Below are 22,025 nucleotides of genomic sequence, written 5' to 3'. Positions count from 1 at the left end.
TCAAGATTTAGAGTTGCTTTTCATAGGAAAAGCAGCTATTTCCTCCCTTATGATGTCAGACCTTATATGAAATAAGGCGTATTCTTTCAGCCGTCAGTAGAGGTGAAAAAAGAAAAGAACATACTTTCTAGTTCAAAACTAGAAATCTGAGAAGACATCTCATAAAACAGAATCATCCTTTTGTGATGTTTGCAAACTCTACCTCTGGGGGAAAAATTCAAACACCAACCACAGGAAGAGTCTGCCTTCCTGGGGCCTAACGCCACAGTCATCAGGAAAGGGATCTTCTACATGGAGCATCCTGATGGCCATGATCCAGAATCAAGTTGCTCCCATTTTGACCAAATTGAGGCATGTCAAATGGGAGGCTTTTGAAATAAACCGTGCAGAGGACATGCTCAACTAGTGCCACGGAGAAATCACACAAGACAGGGATCTGCCCAGGAGTCCCTCCTTAGAAAGCAGCAGAGTCACGTATCAGAGGTGGAAACTACTTTTGAAATTAGCTAAAAGGGACCTAGAAAAAGGCATGTTAGCAAATGCCAGAGACAGAGGAAGAAATGAGGTCCAGGAAATCTATAGTGTTCTTGGTGTAAGTTTCTCAAAGCTGTTCTCTGGAAGCTCTATCACTTACGTGCATTTCAGGAGCACAGCGGCCCAGTAGATCTATAAGGGCCGAATAAAATGACATAATTGCATTGCCCATATGCACGATTTCTTCTTCCTCTTCATCGTCCTCCGTGCTGCTGAGAGAACCAACAGAGGGGAGGTGTGAGGAAGGTTGGCAGGCACTGCCACGCTGGGAGACATAAGCTGCTTGATATGGAAGCACTCTGCTCTTCTTGCATATCATACATCCTTTCCCTTGGAACCTCATCTTCCTCTAGAAGTTGACAAAGTGGTTTCATTCATTAAGCTCAAGGAACCCAAATTTTTGTCCAGGACATTCACAGGATTCCATGAATCTTAAGGCATGAGTACCGACATGAGCTGATCATCAGACCATAACTCCTACCAACCATTCATTCCCTTTTCCTCTCTGTGAGGGGAAGATACATGGAAAGCACATTGGACCAGGAGTCAGGAGGGCTCAGTCCCTGTCCTGGCTCTGTTGCTAATAAGCTATATGACCTTGGGCCTCAGTTTTTTTCTCATGTTGCTTGAGGAAGTGGCGAAAGCGTATGTGTAGGGTCCTTTCCAGCTCTACCAGGTCTGATGACAAAGAAAAAAAGCCAACCGTCTAAAGAGTTTCTGCTGCTGGGTTATGCCCACTCTCTAGATTATACAGTCTAATCTAAAGGCTGTGATAAAGAAAGGGTCATGATCATGAGACTTGATAAAGGGAAAGTAAGACAATCAGATAATCTACCAACTATATCCTTAACATTTAAATAACATTATAGTGCTGTGACTTTTCACATTCTGCAGCTTGTTTTTTTTTTTTTTTTTTTAGAAGTCAAATCAAAACACTTTCTTAATTAGTCCTCATGCTTTCAGAAGAGGAAGTGGAGGCACTATCTGTTTTTACAAATGAGGTATGGGATGAGACACCGTGGGACAAAATATTGAAGGAAACATGCTGAAGTTAGACAAGGAGTAGAACCTTGGTCCAGGCCTTTAGCTTCCTACCCCATGGTGATACTATAGGAAGGCCAAGAGTTTGCCCACTTTGTGATTTCCTGCTGCGCTGAGCAGAGTAGAGAAAATGGAAGGGGGTGAAGCTGATGCTGATCACTAGCCTTACTGGGAGAGTTAAGACAACACTGTGCTTGATGAAGGGTAAATGTTTTAGCTATAACTGTTAAGAACATGCGCTTTCTCTATTACCTCCTAAATCATCCGTATACCGATAATATCTGAGAGCTCACCAACCGTATCCATGCCGGAAGGCAACTCCATTCACTTACACTTCTCTTTTGTATCCTTGAGAGGGGAGGTCGAGCGCTGGGTTCTCAGAGATCTTAATGGCACCCTGCATGGCCGCCAACAGCCCGTTTCCCCCCTCACCGCGCAGGGCCGGGCCGAAGCACTCTGGGCGTCTGATGAGCAGCTTGACCACAACGCTGGCGTTTTCTTCCACACTCTCACCTAAGGAAGACAGGCACTGTTTCCTTCTCAATGGAAAGGACAACCCAGGATTTATTTCTAGTTGATGAGGCTGGGAGAACAGTATCTTGTTCAGCTTATCACCTACTCTGTTTTTGGTTTAGGTCAGTCAAGTGGGCAGTGGGAGTGGAGAAGGAACTAAGACATCTGTAACTGATTGTGGTCAGTTAGTTATAAACCCCACTCACTGCACTTGAACCAGCCTCATCTACTCTTGAGATTAGGAGTTGACACTGATGGAGAAAAAGGTGGCTTTGATAAATTGGGTCAGGATCTGTTTATTTAAAGTATTAAGATCCACCATTACAGAGCAGGTTTTTACTCTTCGGCTCAGGATTTTGTACTGTAGAGATTATTTCCATATATTTAGGTCCTCAGAGGGCAGTTAATAAACTACTGAGTCTACCATGGAATACCGATTCATTCACAAGTGACTTAGAGAACAGAAGGACTTTACATCTTTATTATCTCAATGAGGGCATGCAAATCTGCTTTCTTCCTTGAAAGGAAGTAAGATGGTTACTCAAGCTGGTGTGCTTCAATTAACGTTTGGGGAAGTGACATATTAGCTTCTGACTCTGTTACCCTAATACTCTCACAGAGTCTAATACCTACCCTAGGACAGCCAGGTTTGTATGGATGGACTTCAGGTCATTTCTGGAATCATGTATCCAGATGAAGAATCTGCTTGGTAAAGTTTTATTGGTTATTCCTAAACTCGCTCTGTGGGAAGGCACAGTTGGAGAATTGTATTCTGTGGCATTTGTTTTTGGATGAACCATAGATAATGAAGATAGGGTCTCATTTCCTGACAAAGTGATTAAGTGGTAGAACTGGACACTTAGGGATAGCCATTCTTTCTTAGAGCCAATACTTATATTCAAAAGTGGGTTGGTAGCTTGTTCAAACAACTTAAGAAAAAAAAACCTCTGTCTCAGATGAATCCTAATTTGTATCTGAGAATTCATCTCTGAGCCAAGACTCAAGGGCAAGACTTTTTTTCACGTTGTGTTAGCTAAAGCCTAAAGAAAAACTTCTCTACAAAATCATAAGAGGTATCTCATTTGTGTCTGAGAATTTATCCCTGAACCCAATACTCAAAGGCAAGACTTTTTGATGTTATGTTTTGGAAGCTTGAAGAAAAACCTTTCTACAGAAATACCCTATGATCTACAGAAATACCTAGGGTATTTCTTGGAGAACTGAGCGATAATAGAGGTTACAATGTGATAAGCTGTTGTATTATTTATTTTTGTGCAAAAAATTACCTCAAAATATTGGCAGGCTAGAACAATATTTGTTATCTTGCAGTATTTGTATAGGTCAGGGATTTTGAAGTGGCTAAGCTAGGTGGTCCTGCGTTGGGATCTCCCATGAGGTGGCAGCTGCCGTCTTCTGAAGGCCTGTCTGGGACTGCAGCATCAGCTTCCACGTTCACTCACACAGCTGTTGGCAAGAGGCCTCAGTTGCATACTGGATGTTGGGTGGAGGCCTCAGTTTCTCACCATGTTGACCTCCCCATAGGGCTGCTTGAGTGTTCTCATGATGTGGCAGCTGGCTTCCCACAGAGCAAATTATCCAGAAGGACAGTAAAGCGGAAGCCAAGCTGCCTTTAATAACCTGGTCACTTATTGTTATTTTGTCATATCCTATTCATTAGAAGTGACTCACTAAATCCAGCTCACATGTAAAGGGAGAATTAGGCTCTGTATTTTGGAGGAAGGCGCATCAAAGAATTTATAGACATATTTTGAAACCATTTTAGCAGTTTAAGTTCTATTTAATAAAACATTTTATGAATCAACTTAGAAGTGTTGTGAGTAAAGCATTTTTTTTTTTAAGAGACAGGGTCTGGGTCTGTCACCCAGGCTGGAGTACAGTGGCATGATCTCAGCTCAGTGCAGCCTCACCCTCTAGGGTTCAAGTGATGGTCCCACCTCGGCCTCTTGAGTAGCTGAGACTACAGGCACATGCTACCATAACTGGCTAATTTTTGTTTTTGTTGTTGTATTTTTTTGTAAAGACAGGGTTTCACCATGTTGCTCAGGCTGGTCTCAAACTCCTGGACTGAAGCAATCCTCCTGCCTTGGCCTCCCAAAGTGCTGGGATTACACAGGCATGAGCCACCACACCCTGGCAGAGCATCTGAATGAGAACCCAGAAAATCTTCTTCTTCCAGCTTTTTAGCTCATCACTGTGTGAGTACACACACAATCTCACTGGATGTTTCCCCTGTTCAGATATGCATGCTCCATCTAGTTTTAGAGTGACTCTATTAGTCTAACTCAGATGCAGAGATTTCTCCCATGATGCTCAGAGGAATGGGGATGGGGTGGGGTGGCAGCTGAGCTTGCCATCCGAATGCTTGTAATTAACTCAGGCTCACCTCTCATACCAAACTCAATCTTGAACATACCGAATGTGTCTCACAGCCCTGAAGGGTCTACCTCAGACCACAGGTGTAGTCCAGTCCTAGAGCTTGGCTTGCTGACATCCTCTTTTATCACTCAAGCTTTTGCACTGTGGGCAAAATCCAAGATTGTAAGCATGTACCACTCTAAGTTTTACAGTTGTGTAGCTCGATCCAGAAAAAAATTTATTAGACTGAATTTAAACAGCTAATCAGCTTCCATTCATGGTTTTATAGCTCAATCCTTCAAGAGTCTAAAATTTTTGTAAAGAAGTTTGTCTTCAAGTTCTATCCAATGTATCACACACCAAAAAATAATCAGTTTTTATTAAACCAGAATCCATCTGAAGAAAATTCTCAGGAGATACTAAAAGGGTAAAATTATCATAATAATGGGATGGTGGAAAGAATCAACATATTCTGGAAAAAGAGAAACCAAGGAGAGGTTGAGAGACATTGTACAATTTGTAGAAGACCTCAGAGAAGGGTATAATGTCAAGTGCTATGCCCATGCTCTCCTATCAGTTGAACCTACCATTTATACCTAAAATAGTTTACTCACAGGAGGGATACTTACAGAAAAGCCCCAGGAGAATCTACATTTTTAAAAGCCAATGGTCTCAGACATGGATATATCTCACAGTTCAGTACTTTCTAATGGTTTTGGCCTCCAATACTTATCAGGTAGCACATACATCAGCCCTCTCATTTGTAATTTCTCACTATAAGAATAATAAAGCTAAAATGTTGAAATTTTAAATATAAAAAATGGAGAAAAAAACCCAACTCTGTTAATCAAGCTTATTTGAATACTATACTCAGATTCTTTCAGTTACCTGGTGGAAATGCTTGTGGGTCAGCCACCGATTTTACCAGCATGTTGAATTCAACTTAGCTTTTCCAACAGTGATCGGCATCACGAAGTTGGTGGGATATAAAACCACAATATGCAGAAGTTGAAAAATCAGACTGTGAGTTCTACATTGAGCTTGCGATTGAAATTCATTTGCCCAATTAACCTTATTTTATTTGAGTCTCAGGCCTTCAGAACTGAACTAATTGGGTCTGTTCCTGCAAGTGACCCAGGAAGCCGGCCCTTGATTACTGAATTGTGGACATCTGTGGAGAATGCAGAACATGCTCTAAGAGGAAGGAGCTGAAGTGCAACCATTGCTGCTAATTAGACAGGGGACCAAGGAAAAGAATTTCCAAAGGCTTCCCAAGGCAAAGAGGATGGCATGATTAGGAGGGAGAGACAGTCTTTTCCTAATTACCTGTAGCTCAACAAGCTTGACTGCTACCCAAATCCATTGTGGTAAAGCTAGATATTGACCTTGAGGGCATTTTTCAAGGGGGAGATAGAGACTTGAGGTAAACTAGTTTTGCCCAAGGACTTGCAACAATGCTTTTAGCTTGAGTTCTAATATGAATAATGAGCTTAATAACAGCATGAATGTTCACAGTGACTTTCTTCAAAGGCTTCAACACTGTCTTCATGTTACTATTTTCTTTTCGATGTTCCTGAATAGTTGGATGGAAATGGAAATGATTCTCCCCATTTTACCCTGGTAAAACAGTCATACTCACCACAGGGACAGTTAGCAGCGAAACAATTATTTAACCTTCAGCCCATCACTTTTCTCACTCTCTGTGTTCTAACTCTAGTTCCTGTTTTAAAGTTCCATTGTCTGGAACACTGTTTTTCTTCCCATTCTTTTGATGTAAACCCTCAGCTTAGGTAACTCCATTTCATCCTTCAGGAGGAGCTTAAACATGGGAACTCCAGAGGACCTGTTCCTCTCAAACACCCTGTCCCCTTCCTTTGTGCCTGCTTTCCCCTTTAGACTGTACATGCCATAAGAACAGGGCCTTGTGTCTGAATTATCTAACATTGTGTGCTCAAGGGTCTTGCTAACATCTGGCATATCACAAGCATTCAAAAAATATATTTCTTCAATAAGTCAATAGACTTCATTGAGACTCAAGGAAGAGACTTGAAATGACTAGATGGAAAACCAAAGGTGGCTACCCATTGTTCCATTATCCCAGGCAATTATCAGCCTCTGTTTACAAGAGCCTGCATCATTTATGACCTCAGATTTCAATTAGTCCTAAAGGAAAGAAACATATTCCCAATCAAGTCCCACCTCAGTAAGAGAGAACACGGGGATCCAGCATGAATGAATGTACTGACACTCATCTAATTAATTTAGAGAATCACAGGGCAGGGTAATGGCCAGGATCCAACACCTCTTTTTGCTAAATGCCATCTTTGATAGGGTGCCAGGCAACTTGTATGAACTAAGTGATTCCAAATAGTAAGGACATACCATCTTCTTTTTAGGGCCTTCCAGCCTGGGAAGGGATGAACTGGAGATGTGTCTATGAGCCACTGTGATAGCACAGAGAGCAAACCAGGAATTGTTTGCCCATTTACTAGTGAATTCAACTATCCATTGAGTCCACACTACATTCTAGTAACTGATCTAGAGACAGCAGACAAGTAGTGACCAGGACAGTCAAGCCTGAACCCCAGAATGAGACTTAGTGGTAACAGAGTCACCCCAGCAGACCTGTGGACCTGCAGGAGAGCTTTCCCACCACCTTGGAGATATGTAAGAAATAAATGCTTATTATTTTATGCCTTTGAGATTATGAAGTTACAATGTAGCTGATGCAGGCTGATATAGGAGTAGAAGGAGGGAATTCAGTTCCTACACAACTTAGAGTGGCCCAGGTATAAGATAATAACAACCTGGAGTAGAAAGTGGCCAGTGGAGATGGAGAGAAGACAGATTTCAGATATCTTTTAGATGCTGAATCAACAGAACTTGCTGATGGACTGAACGTGGGAATAAGGAAAAAAGTTGATTCAAGGATGCTCTCTAGACTTAATCTGAGTATCTGAAAAGTTGGTGGAGCTAGTTAAGGAGATGGAGAATCTTCGGGGAAGAACAGGTTTTGGGTGGTAATTACATACTCAGTTTTAAGATGTACAAAATTTAAGATGCGTATTAGACCTCCGAGTAGAAATACCAGGTGGATAACCAAGATATACAAGTCTGGGGCTCAGAGAAGAGGACAAGGCTGGCAAAGTACATCTGGGGGTCATCAGTGTATACATGGAATTCAAAGCCAAGGGACTGCATGAAACCATGCAGGGTGGATGGCGCAGTAGTAGCCCAGATATTTTGAAGACCAGTATTTAATCACAGAATTGTGCTAAGATTTTGCCCATGTGTCTAGAGTTTGGGTCTATGTAGCTTTTTCATGAAATATACCAAATAAAACTTGAATGCAATAGAAACCTGGAGTCAGAATTGAGGTGTGCTCTGACAAAATATGGGCATTCTCAATAAGATGATGAAAATCAGCCTTTGATGAGTACAAGGATCATAATACTGCCATTTTGTGTGAATAATGTTGATGAAGCAGTTTTTTTTTTTCATTCAGCTTAATTCCATAGTTTTATTGAAGTATCAGGCTTCATTTACTACTCTTATCAACGAAATGGTTGATGAAATCCACTTACGTATATTAAGTAGGTTCTGGACTTTTGAGTCCACTGCCAAGACACTCAGTTACCACTACCGTTGGAATCCCACAGGGGCCTTGGAGGCAAGCTGCTGAGAAATTCACTTAGGGTGAAAAGAATGAAGTTGACATCCTTTCACCCCAGCCAGCTTTCCTCATTTTGGTGCTCTGGGTCTAGGTTTGCCATTGGCTTCTTTATTTGAGGAATTTATTTTCTATTACTGGTAGTGTTTTGACTGTCTACTCATTTCTGGACTTTGATGCTGTGTCACTTTGAATTTTTACAGATGGAGGCACATTTCCTCGTCTCTGTCACTAGAAGCCTTTTACCTGTCTCATAGATTTCTTTTCCTTTTCTCAGGTATAAAGATCCCAGGGAGTCCAGTGGGAGAACGAAGAAGGTAGGGTATGCAAGACTGTACACGCTTTATACTATGGTTTGAATGATGGTGCCTCCTCCAAAATTTATGTTGAAACTTAATCCCTAATGCAACAGTGTGTTAGGCCATTCTTGCATTGCCATAAAAAAATACCTGAGACTGAGTAATTTATAAAGAAAAGAGGTTTAATTGGCTCATTGGTTCTGCAGGCTGTATAGGAAACAGGGTGCCAGCAACTGCTTGGTTTCTGGTGAGGCGCTGGGAAACTTTTACTCATAGCAGAAGGTGAAGGGGGAGCAGGTGTCTCAGAGAACGAGAGAAAGAGTGGGAGGAAGGTACCACACACTTAAGCAACCAGAGCTTATGAGAACTCACTAGTGTGAGGACAGCACCAAGCCAAGAGGCATCTGCCCCCGTGATCCAAACACCTCCCACCAGGCCCCACTTCCAACTTTCGGGATGAGAATTCAACATGAGATTTAGAGGAAACAATATCCAAACCATATTAAACAGTATTAGGAAGTGTGGCCTTTGGGAGGTGATTAAGTTATAAGGATCTCTGCCCTCATGAGTGGGATTAGTACCCTTATAAAAGGGTTTAAAATTGAAGGGATGTTCTCTTGCCCTTCAAATGATTCTGCCATGTGAGGACACAGTGTTCCTCCTCTCCAGAGGATGTAGCAACATGGTACTGCCTTGGAAGCAGAGAGCAGCCCTCCCGGACATCAATCTTACTGGTGCCTTGTTCTTGAACTTCCCAGTCTTCAGAGCTGTGAGGAATAAATTTCTGTCTTTATAAATTATCCAGTCTCAGGTATTTTGTTACTGCAGTATAAATGGACTAAGATACCTTACAGTTAGTACAAAGGTGTAACATAGATGTTAAGAATCCAGCTGCAACTAGCCATATCTCAAATGTACCTTATATTCTACCTTCTTATCACTCTAGCATGATGTGTCTCCTGAGTACAACATTGCGATGTTGTTCCTATTTGTCTTAAACTGTTATTTAAACCTTTTGCCATTGGTTAATTTTTCAAGAGCTTGCTGAATCTTTTCAACTGTTTTATAAATTTGAGAACAAAACTATGTGTCACACATTTAGTCCTAACCATGCCTAGTCTAGTACCAATCACACTGAAGAATGGTTAACATGCCCTTTCTGACTCTAAAAACATGAATACAAGGGCAGAAATAAACCAGATGATTCTTAAGTGTCTACATCTTCAAAGCTAAGATGACACTTTGTACTCTCAACCCTAAAAGATGTATGTCTCCCAGCACAACAGTCTATCCATATGCTTTCCCTATAGGACTTTGTTAAACTATATCCATTTATTTCAAGATGTTATTCAACACTTGGCTTCTTCCTCATGTATCCCTTGACTAATTCTACCAGATTCCAATAAACACCATTTTGGCATGCTAACGTCTCATGTGTCACTATGTAGGTAGGTGTGGTTGATTACAAAGTTTTTAGCAATTATTCCACACATGTTTCTGATCACTCTACTTGGGTTTTCTCTGTTTCCTGCTTTGAGTTGCAGGAAGTGACTTCTGGGCAGGACTTCTAGAGCATCACGTTTCACAGCCCCTCATAGACTCTTCACATGTCACATGATGGATGCCCAAGTTATGGCCACTGATAATAAATCTACCTAGGTAAACAGATTTAGCAAAGCTAGGAGATATTATGTTCCCTAAACTAAGTTTGTAGTCTGGGCAAGATATTGCTGTAACTCTCCAAGGACTCTAAGAAAACACAGAATAACTTTTCCCTTTTTCTTGTGGATTGATAGGAAACCTTTTCCTTCTCAGAATCTGCAATAGGAAGGGATTAATCACAGCACCCAAACACATCTGTGCTTAGCCTGGCTACAGTGCTTGCAACTGCCGGGAAAATAGAAGCTTATCGACTTCATTACTTCCAGAGTTAAACACAACCCAAGGCTTCTCAACAGCTAATAAAAATAAAGTGAAGCAAATTATATGCCTTAAAACCTTTTCTTAAAGACAAATATTTAAGAAGATTTACTACAAACATTAAGAAATAATAGTAAATTAATGTTAGAAAGAGTTTAATACCATTATTTTGATATATTAAAAGCTTTTGATTTGGCTTAAAATTTTTTAAATTAGCACCAAACAGTGATTAAATAATACCACAATTTTTGACAAGCTCAAAGGAGAAAATGTTGTTTCTCCTTATTGATTAGGGAGACAGGAAGACAACAGTGCACAATGGTTCATAAAGTTTGGCTTCTGGAGTCAAACTGCTTGATTCAATTTCTGGCTTTACTTTCTACTGCCTACGAGACTCTGGGCAAGGTATTTAATCTAAGCTTCAGGGTCTTCATCTATAAGATGAAGATAATTGTATTCACTTGCTATGGTCTGAATATTCATGTCCCCCCACCCTCCAAAATTCATATGTTGAAATCCTAACTGTCCAGGTGACGATATTAGGCAGTAGGGCCTTTGGTGGGTAATTAAGTCATAAGGGCAGAGCCCTCATGAATGGGATTTGTGCCATTATAAAAGAGGCCCCAGAGAGCTGCCTTGCCTCTTCCACCATGTGAGAACACGGTGAGAAGCCATCATCTATGAACCAGGAAACCTCACCAGATACTGAATCTGCCAGCACCTTGATCCTGTACTTCCCAGCTTTCAGAAGTGTAAGAGATAAATTTACGTTGTTTATAAGCTACCTTGTCTATGGTATTTTGTTATGGCAGCCTGAACAGACTAAGATGCTTCCCTCATTGGATTGTCATATAATTTAATATATGTAAAAGTGTTTTGAACAGTGCCTGGCACATGGTAAATGCTCAGTAAGTGTTATCTGTTATCATCCTCACCACAACCCTCACCACCCCCATCATCACTCATCATCATTCACCACACTCACCCTTATAACCCCCCTGTATGACCATGCACCACCCAACCATCATATCCCATCATCACCATCATCATCACCCACCACCATCACCATGTCTACCTTCACTAACCACCACCCACCTCAATCACCCTACAACTCACTATAACCACTGACCAACTATCATATTCCACTATCACTAGCATCATCACCATTCATCACCCACTATCACAACTCCCACTACCACTCACCATTACCATCATGAACACCCTTATCACCCACCATAATCATCTACCACCACCCACCATCATCTACCATCACCCACCATGAATACTTCCATCATCTGCCATGATTCCTTATATCACTTTTATCTTACATTGCTGAGCAGAGGTCACAAAAGTATTCAGAAAGTTCTTTTGAATCACCTTTTAGACATAAGGACTTATAAAGGGCTTTGAGATCCCAAAGAAATCTATTTATTACAGTTTTCCCATTTCGAATGCCCTACCACTCTCGTAAAGATCATGAACAACAACTATCATAACTACAAGTTTATAAGGTTTGTGGCACTGGGCTAATCTAACTTTTCCATGGATTATTTCATTTAAGCCTCACAACTCTGTGAGGCATACATTATTATCATCTCTGTTTTACACATAAAAAAGCACTGAGGTTAGGTATTTTGACTAACTTGCTTAAATTCACACAACTAATAAATGATAGAGCCAAATTTGAACCCAAGTTACTCGATTCTCTACTCCAAACTCTTCTTTAACGTTCTGTTGTGATTGAGCCACTATTCCTCCTCCTAAGTATTCAGAAATATCCTCATTTTTCTTTTTCATACTCTCCACATTTTTCTTTTTCATGCCTTTGCCTGTGGCAACCTCCTGTGAAGCATTTGAGCTACCAATGGACTGCAAATCTACTTAGTTCTAATCTGTTGATTGATTGATTTCTATCCTACAAATTCAATTAGGGGTATCTCTATATGGGTATTGTACACAGAAAAATCAATATGATGTGACCCAAGCCAAGCTTATTACCTTCCAGCTCAAACCATTTTGCTTCTTCTGACATCCTTATTTCTTTCTCTCTACCCTCAAATCTCTAAGCTTCAATGTGACCTCTGTTCCTTTTCTCGCAACATACCTAGGCTCAGCTATCATCATCCCCATTCAGTCCTTGATACAGTTTGTATATTTGTCCCTGCCCAAATCTCATGTTGAATTGTAATCCCCAATGCTGGAGGTGGGGCCTGGTGGGAGGTGTTTGAATCATGGGGGCAGATCCCTCACGGCTTGATGCTGTCTTCACGATAGTGAGTTCTTAAGAGATCTGGCCATGTAAAAGTGTGTGGCACCTCCCCCTTGCCTTATGCCTGCTTTCACCCTATGATGTGCCTATTCCCCCTTCACCTTCTGCCATAATTGAAAGCTCCCAGAGGCTTCACCAGAAGCCAAGCAGATGCTAGCACCATGCTTCCTGTAAAGCCTGCAGAACCATGAGCCAATTAAACTTCTTTTATTAACAAATCACCCAGTTTCAGGTATTTATTTAGAGCAGTGCAGGAATGGCCTAATACTGAACATTTGTACCAAAGATTGGGGTATGGCTATAAAGATACCTGAAAATGTGGAAGCAGCTTTGGAACTGGGTAGGCGGCAGAGATTGGAAGTGTTTGCAGGGCTCAGAAGAAGATGACAGAAAGTTTGGAACTTCTTGGAGACTGGTTAAATTGTTGTGACCAAAATGCTGACAGTGAAGTCCAAGCTGCTGAGGTCTCAGGTGGAAATGAGGAACTTATTTGGAATTAAAGGAAAGGTCATGCACATTATGCATTAGTAAAGAACTTGGCTGCATTCTGTTTGTGCCTTAGGGATCGATGGAAGTTTGAACTTGAGAGTGATGACCTAGGGTATCCTGGTGGAAGAAACTTCTAAGCAGCAAAGTGTTCAAGAAGTGGCCTGGCAGCCGGGTGCGGTGGCTCACGCCTATAATCCCAGCACTATGGGAGGCCGAGGTGGGTGGATCACGAAGTCAGGAGATCGAGACCATCCTGGCTAACACGGTGAAACCCTGTCTCTACTAAAAATACAAAAAGTTAGCCAGGCATGGTGGTGGGTGCCTATAGTCCCAGCTACTCGGGAGGCTGAGGCAGGAGAATGGCATGAACCTGGGAGGCAGAACCTGCAGTGAGCCGAGATCACACCACTGCACTCCAGCCTGGGCGACAGAGTGAGACTCTGTCTCAAAAAAAAAAAAAGAAAGAAGTGGCATGGCTGCTTCTAACAACCTATGTTCAGATGTGAAAATGAATAAATGACTTAAAGTTGGAAATTTATTTAAACAAGAGCAGAGTGTAAAAGTCTGGAAAATTTGCAGCCTGGCCATGTGGCAGAGAAAGAAGAGGCTTTTTCAGAAGAGGAAATCAAGTAGGATGTAGAGCAACTACTTACTAGAGATATTTGCATGACTAAAAGGGAGCCAAGTGCTAATATCCAAGATGATGAGGAAAAGGCCTCAAAGGCATTTCAGAGACCTTCATGGCAGCCCCTCCCATCACAGGCCCAGAGGCTTAGGAGGGAAGAATCAATTTGTGGGCCAGGCCCAGGGCAGCCTCATGACATTGCTCCCCATATATCCTGGCTGCTCTAACTCTAGCTGTGGCTCAAATGGGCCCAGCTAAAGCTTGGGCTGCCACTTTGGAGAATGCAAGCCATAACTCTTGGCAGTTTCCATGTAGTGTTAAGCCTGTAGGTATGCAAAATGCAACAGTGGAGAACACTTGTCAGCTTCTACCTAGATTTCAGAGGATGTATGGAAAAGCCTGGGTCCCCAGGCAGAATCCTGCTGCAGGGGTGGAGCCCCACAGAATACCTCTACTAGGGCAGTACAGAGGGGAAATGTGGGGTTGGATGCTCCATGCAGAGTCCCTCCTGGGGTACTGCCTAGTGGAGCTGTGGGGAGGGGGCTACCACCCTCCAGACCCCAGGATGGTAGAACCACTGGCATGCCTACAGTCCCAGCTACTTGGAAGGCTGAGATGGGAGGATTGCTTGAGCCTGGGAGGTCGAGGCTGTAGTCAGCTGAGATTGAATCACTGCACTCCAGCCTGGGTGACAGAGTGAGACCCTGTCTCAAAAAAAAAAAAAAAAAAAAAAAAAAGTGTATGGCACCTCCAGCCTCTCTACTCTCTCTCTCTTCCTCCTGCTTTCACCATGTGACATGCCCAGTCCATCTTTGCCTTCTGCCATGATCAGAAGCTCCCTGAGGCTTTACCAGAAGTTTAGTAGATACCAGCACCATGCTTTCTATAAAGCCTGCAGTACTGTAAGCCAATTAAACCTCTTTTCTAAATAAATTATCAAGTCTCAGGTATTTCTTTATAGCAATGCAAGAATGGTCTAATACAGTCCTATGAATTCCACCTCTGTAATTTCTTTCCAATGTATCTCTTCCAGTCCATTTTACCAACACCATAATAATTTAGAAATTCATTATTCTAACCTGAGCACAGAACCCATGAGTGGGTATCAACGCATCAGCCTCTCTTCCGTTAAAAAGTTTTGCATTTCTCTACACACTGAATCAATACTAAACTTTTCAACTTGGCATTTAGGTTTTCCCCATTATAACCACCTACCTTTTAAACCGTATGTCTTACCACTGCCATCCATGCATCTACCCTCCAGACTAAGGTATCTTAGTCTCTTTTGTGCTGCTATAACAGAATATCAAAGATTAGGTAATTTATAAAATATAGAGGTTTATTTGGCTCATGGTTCTGGAGGCTGAGAAGTCCAAGATCAAGGGGGTGCATCTGTTAAGGGCCTTCTGGCTGCATCATAACATGGCAGAAGGCATCACATGGCAAGAGAGTGTGCACAAGAAAGCAAGATGTTGAACTCGTGGCCTCAAGCCATTTTATAATGGGCATTAATCCATTCATGAGGTGTTGGGTCCTCATGACCTAACACCTCCAATTAGGCCCCATCTCCCACCTCTCAGGATTAAGTTTCTAAAACATGCTTTTTAGGGGACACATTTAAACAATAGCACTAGGTTTCCTGAGCACAGCATGCTTTAGCCTTTGAGCTACTGCACACGCTGCTTCTCAACTGAATCTATGTATTTGGAAACTTGACCTTTCAAAGCTTATCTCTAACATCACCTCCTCCATTAGGCCTTTTCTGATCTCCTCATTAAGGTATAAGTTTCCCCTCTTGAACCCCACCCCTTCAGTGCTCTCTCCCTGCCGTACTCCACTTACTTTTATTGTAGTGATCTCTGTCCATGTCCGCTCCCCTTAAAAGACTGAAAATTCTTTGAAAGGAGAAGCTGACATCCTTTGCCAAAACTAGACACCGCTATTGTTAGATATGAGCTCTAAATTTCTTTTCAAAGAATTAATATGTCAGTACGTTCAATTCTTTGCCTTCTACTTTTAAACCTAACTTCCTCGTAAAGCAAACTTTTTCGATTACCTGCTCCACCCTGACTCATTCTGATCACCTGCTCCACCCTGACTCATTCTGATTACCTGCTACCTGCTCTGTCCTGACTCCCGCCAAAGCACTCACCCCCTCATTCTATTTAAATTAGCCAATGGGAATTAGTTTAGCCTGTGCGGTCTAACCCTAGCCAATAGGGGAATGGCACAGCAGCAGGGGCCATGTGCATCAGGAATAAGAACCCCTTTCCCTCCTTTGTCCAAGTGTGTGCTCACCATTGCTCCATCTGTAAGGGCACACCCTTCTATAGAAGTACCTTGCCTTGCTGAGAATTAAAAAGAAAATTTTATATTCAAGTGCTATTTCTTTTGTGGTACCGAAACTTTATAACACTATTATAAACATTAAACTGAAATCCACAAATATTTCTATTGATGGGTCAGTTTGCCAGAGTTTGTTGCATTATAAAATTGTAGTGCAGAAAATATATTGAAAAGATATAAAATAACCTGAAAACAAAAGGGGTGGACCAAACCTTTTGGTCTAGAGTTTAGTTCAGTATTGTTGTACCTAACCCACAAAAGCAAGTGTTAGAATTTAGGCAATCCAGGTAGAAGAAGAGCCAGTCGATTCCTTTACCTTTATGATCCAGGTAGATGGTCTCATAAAATGACTCAAAAAGCTCTTGATCTTGACTGTGAAAGTGACCAAGATGAATAAATTGGTCCTGCCTTGATCAGATTTGTTTGCAAACAACCTATTTACATAATTTGGCGAGCTGTATAAATTCTTAATATCCATTTCATACACCCACAAATTTGCTTTACTCCTACAGTAACTCTGCATTAATTCTGGACATGTGATAATTTGGATACAAAGTGAACCAGGCTATTAGAGGATACTCTAAAACTGCCCTCAAGAGAAGAAAATGGAGGTTAGCAAAGCTGGTGATAAACAAGAAGGATGCAGTGATGAATACGCAGAGAGAGTTGATTAGGAAGTTGGCTGGGTGGGTTCCAGGGGAATAACATGCAACCACCTCAAGGCCTGCAATCTAACCAGGACAAGGAGAAAAGAAACCATTTAAATATTAAGACTATAGTATAGTACAGCGAAGAAAAGTAAGCAGGTGAAAAGGGAAGGTAGAGAGACAACAAGAAAAGCACATGGGAATATAATGATCACATTATATCAACATATTTTGAGACAAATTCTTATACTTAGAACAACTGGCATGATTGTGTGTTAGCTGCAATCTCTCTTTGAGATCACCTAACCTGCTTAGTGCAATTTGTTAGCCTGGAACCTCAAACTGAGAGAACAGAGAGGGACTATAACTATAATGTCAATACAAGTGAATTAGTATTATAACAAAAATTCTTAGGAGACAAGGCTCATTTTCAAGAAAGTACCCCACTTATTTTACATAATATTCAGCATATTATTCCAGAGCAACTAAAGAATTCTGGTAGCGTTGGAATTCACTATAAATGGGAGGTAGATTGTATTATGAAGAATAATATTTAGGGTTGCTATAGCAATTTTTTTCTCCTGGGAGTTTACTTATCTTTTACAGCTACTCAGTTATACTTGATTTTATTCATTCATCCATCCATCCATCCATCCAACCATCCATCCAACCATCTATCCATCCACCCATCCAACAGTCCAGGGATCTGGATGCACATGTGCTTTTAGCTCTGTGAAACAGGTGAGGTATTAACGATGATATTCATAAGGCCCCCTTTTACAGTGCAGAGAGGCAACACGTCGTCTCAGGTAGTGAGTTTCTTGCTGGATCTGGGACTAATGCTCAGTGCTCTGTTCACTGGACTCTACTCTTTATCCTTGTCTGGCCTGATTCTCCCTGAGATTTCTCTTGCCAGCCACCAAACCCCTATTTTCAGATAAGAAGCAATGGAAAGGATATCCTTTTCCTTATACGTATCCATGATCATGCTATTCTGGCTATAAAAGGGATGGAAAAATGTGGGACTCACTGTTCACGAAGACGGCAAACCTCAGGAAGGACAGGTAGCGTTCCCCTTCAATGGGGTTCCAGCTGACATCAGGGTATCCTTTGGCCAGAAGCATGGGGCAGCTCTGTAGGCCACAGCCTGCCAAGTAGGTCACCACCTGCCAGAAATAGTACAAAAGTGTTCTCTCATACGCATTAGGATGGCTATTAAAAAACACAGCTCAAAAAATAACAAGTGTTTGTTGAGGATGTAGAGAAGTTGGAACTCTTGTGCAATGCTGATGAGAACGTAAAATGGTACAGCCACTGTGGAAAACAGTGCTACAGATCCTCAGAAAATTAAAAACAGAATTGCTATATGATCCAGCAATTCCACTTCTGGGTATGTACCCCCAAATAATTGAAAGCTAAAATGTGGAAGCAACCCACGTGGCCACTGATGGATGAATGAATGAATAAGCAAAACATGATATATACATACAATGGGATATTCAGCCTTAAACAGGAAAAGAATTTTGATATATGCTACAATGTGATGAACATTGAGGACATTCGCTAAGTGAAATAAGCCAATCACACAAAAAGACAAATATCGTATCGTTCCATTCACACGAGGTAATTCGAGTAGTAAAACCCATAAAGACAGAAAGTAGAATGGTGGTTGCCAGGGACTTGGGGGAGGGGAGGGAAGAATGGAAAGTTATTGTTAAGTGGGTCTAGAGTTTCAGTTTTACAAGATGAAAAGAGTTATGGAGACAGATGGTGGTGACAGTTCAACGACATTACAAAAGTATTGAATACTACATATACAGTTAAATATACAGTTAAAAATGATCAAGACAGTAAATTATATATTTTGTGTATTTTAACAAATAAAATTTAAAAATAAATCTTACACTATATAAGAAACAAACAGAAATAACTGCTCATGTTTTTATTTATTTATTTTTTTTTATGAGATAGCTGTGAGGCCTGTGAAATTCTAAGAACTGAAAGGCTTCCATTTCCCTGGAGGCTAGAAAGAGCCTCCAATTCATTTTTTGTTTCCAAGTAATTAACAAGATTGATTATCATTGTTATGTAGGAACACACCATGTACTGTCAGTTCCTGGTTTTTCCAGTTCTGGCAAGAGGGAGCTGTCATTTAAAAATAAGCCTAGCTAGCGTACATCTGGGGAGATAACAGTGCAGAAAAAGAAGGGCCCACTGGGGGCTGGCCATGTTCATTTGGCCATGGTATTGCAAGGCAACAATATTCAGTCATTGATTGACCCAGAGTGGGCCCTTGAGTAATAAAGGGTGTCTACTCTCATTCTGCATCCACAACAGCTGTCCAAAGTCAAAAGCCAAGATGTTAAGGTTGGGATGGCCAGAAAAAGAGATCCCCATCCATTAAGGACTGGGATTGGTGGTGGTCTCTTTGCTTCCAGGTTACCAGACACTTATCACCAGATCTCTGTGCTAGGATCTTACAGACGATTTTAGATTCTGTTCTACTTTTCAGCAGCTGTCAGGCAAAAAGCCTGGCAAATATACCTTTGTTTCAAATGCAGTTGCTATTCTAATTTCACCTTTGATATCTTATGTATACACAGAGAAGAGGAGAATCCACAGTGCTCCAAAATCCTCAAAGTCAGGGATGGTGTTTTTTATGAATTTTTTAACCTCCAGGGCCTAGCACATAGTAGCTGTTCAATAAATGTTTGTTCAATGAATCACTTACTTGCTGATGTCAAATATTCTATTTTGCAAGTATAATAAAAATAAGGCAAAACTCAGCAAGAATCTATCACCACACTTTTTCCTTCTTAAACCAGTAAAGATAATATTCTGTTTAGAGTTGAGATTTGATTTTGTCTTTAAAATGTCAGGGAAGCATCAATAAGGGCCAGAAATGGGCAGAGTTTTCAAGATTGCAGGTGCAGACATTTCACAGGCTGCTATAATTGCCCATACGAGAGAGAGAGAGAGAGTGTGTGTGCGTGTGTGTGTGTGCATATGTGTGTGTGTATGTGTTGGGGTAGGGCTACTGTTCAATCCTAAATGATCTAATTTCTGGCGTGATCAATAGAAGGGAGAAACTCCAGCATACCAGTCCTTTGCTGTTCTTTCCTGTGAACCAAACTTGGGTAATTTCCTGACATTGGGCTGAATAAAGTCTATGGCAGTGTGCTAAGCCACCCCAACTACTTGAAAACGGTGTGGCAAACCTCATCCCCTTTACAGATTTCCCGAAGCGCCCATTTCTCCCCTCTCCCAGCTTGCTGGTCTGCGTTAAGCACATCTGACTTCTTCCAATGGAGGCTCCATGTCTTTGCTGAGCAACATTGTTTCAAAAGATGAACTGAGGCTGAGAACAGGATATGGAGTTCAAAACCTTGTGGCATTGCCTTGTCAAAGAAGACCCATTCAGCTGCTTTTCACACAAGCATCGGTTATCATCACATCACCTAAAACACTGAGCTATTTATTGTCATCTAAATGTATGAATAATAGAGTTTGGTGAGGTCTCTCCCTCTAGATGCAGAGACCATGAATAGACACAGCATTTATGGAAGCTCTCACGACAGGTGGCGTGGTGCTTCAGTCTTGTGTGTATGTAGGAGGTGGCTGGTACCCTTCACAACACAGGCCTACAGAGCCTGGAGGAGAAACTTCTAACATTTCCCTCTGGTCTGGTCATTTTCATTTACTCCTTTTGCAGCTAGGAGAGCTTATTAAAGTTGACTGTAAGTTATATTGACTGGGACTTCTTTTAGCAGATTTTTTTTTTAGACAGAGCTTCGCTCTGTCACCCAGGGTCCCAGGCTGGAGTGCAGTGGCATGATCTGGGCTCACTGCAACCTCTGCCTCCTGGGTTCAAACAATCCTCCTGCCTCAGCCTCCTGAGTAGCTGGGACTACAGGCACCCAATACCACGCCTGGCTAATTGTTGTATTCTTTTTTTTAGTAGAGATGGGGTTTCGCCATGTTGGCCAGACTGGTCTTGAACTCCTGCCCTCAAATGATTCACCCGCCTCGGCCTCCCGAAGTGCTGGGATTACAGGCATGAGCCACTGCGACTGCCCTCTTTTAACAGAATGTTAAAAATCAAGGTTCTTCTACTATGGTATTGCGTTGTTTGATAAACATCATATTTGATAAGGCCAGTAAATAGATTCTTTCCTTGATTCCTGCTTTTAACTTAATGATTTATAAGGGACCCAATGAAGTCCATTGGAAATACTGATTGAATCTGACAAAATAAAAAAAATGCTTTCACTTAAATTTGTCACCTCAAAATATTATTGTAAAAATGTCTCTTTGATATTTCAAAATACTTTAAAGAACAAAATAAAATGACCAACTCAAAGACAAACCCCTCTGTCATGGGCTAAATTGTCTCCCACAAATTTCATATGTGGAAGCCCTAACCCCCAGTATCCCAGAATGTTTCTGTATTTGGATATAGGGGCTGTAAAGAGGTGATTAAGTTAAACCGAGTTGTTGGGGTCATGTCCTTCAAGAGGAGGAAATCCGGACACATAGAGAGATACCAAGGATACGTGCACACAAAGAAAAGACCACGTGAGGATACAGCAAAACAGTGGCCATCTGCAAGCCAGAAGGTGAAGCCTCAGAGGAAACCAAACCTGCCCACACCTCGATCTTAGACTTCCAGCTTCCAGAACTGTGAGAAAATAAATTTCCGATGTTTATGTCACCCAACCTGTGGTTGGTACTTTGTTTTGGCAGCCCCAGCAAAGTAATATCCTCTCTTACTCCAAGGAAAGTTCCTCCCATTAGAAATATGCTGCATAAACACGGGCGTTTTGTCTGTCTGGTTCATGATAGGCCCTCAGTAATTATCAGTTGAATGCATTTGAAATAGAATTTACTAACTGAAAAATGTCAACGAATTATTGGTGGGTAATTATCATCTCATCTTAATAGATCAGACATGGTTTTGCAGCTTGGCCAATGATTCTCTGCCAAGGCCTGAAACGGCAGAATCTTCGTGAGTGGTAAATCTATGTGGTGGGTGTGGCTGCCTCAGCTACAGGAAGGCCATCTGCTGCCACAATCGTTTAATCAAGACATCCCCTCTCTCTCTTTCCTCACCCTGTCTTCTTTGAACCACCCCACATTCACTATGCGACACGAAGAAAAAAATGTGTATTTATTTCTCAATTTTTCCTCTCAGCTTCTCAGATACTAGATTTTCTGGGTTTTTTCATCCTCTTGGCTGCTCTTCCTCCTGTTTTTTGTTGGTGCCTTTTCCTCGGCGACTCCCTTAAACATGCTGGTG

General features: G+C 41.5%; 1 protein-coding gene across 1 annotated transcript in view; it reads right to left on the bottom strand.

The window, feature by feature from the left end:
• RYR3 (ryanodine receptor 3) overlaps nucleotides 1–22,025 on the bottom strand; it is a 566,641-nt gene that overhangs the window by 144,304 nt on the left and 400,312 nt on the right. The window contains exons 43-45 of the mRNA XM_063652550.1: nucleotides 17,760–17,895; nucleotides 1,908–2,088; nucleotides 635–746 (exon numbers count right to left, since the gene is read on the bottom strand). Coding sequence (XP_063508620.1) covers nucleotides 635–746; nucleotides 1,908–2,088; nucleotides 17,760–17,895 — 429 coding nt within the window. The remainder of the gene's footprint in view (nucleotides 1–634; nucleotides 747–1,907; nucleotides 2,089–17,759; nucleotides 17,896–22,025) is intronic.

The sequence above is a fragment of the Pongo pygmaeus genome, chromosome 16, assembly GCF_028885625.2.
Source record: "Pongo pygmaeus isolate AG05252 chromosome 16, NHGRI_mPonPyg2-v2.0_pri, whole genome shotgun sequence".
Lineage (NCBI taxonomy): Eukaryota > Metazoa > Chordata > Mammalia > Primates > Hominidae > Pongo > Pongo pygmaeus.
The sequence above is the reverse complement of the archived record's forward strand: the minus strand, read 5'-3'. Positions and strand labels throughout refer to the sequence as shown.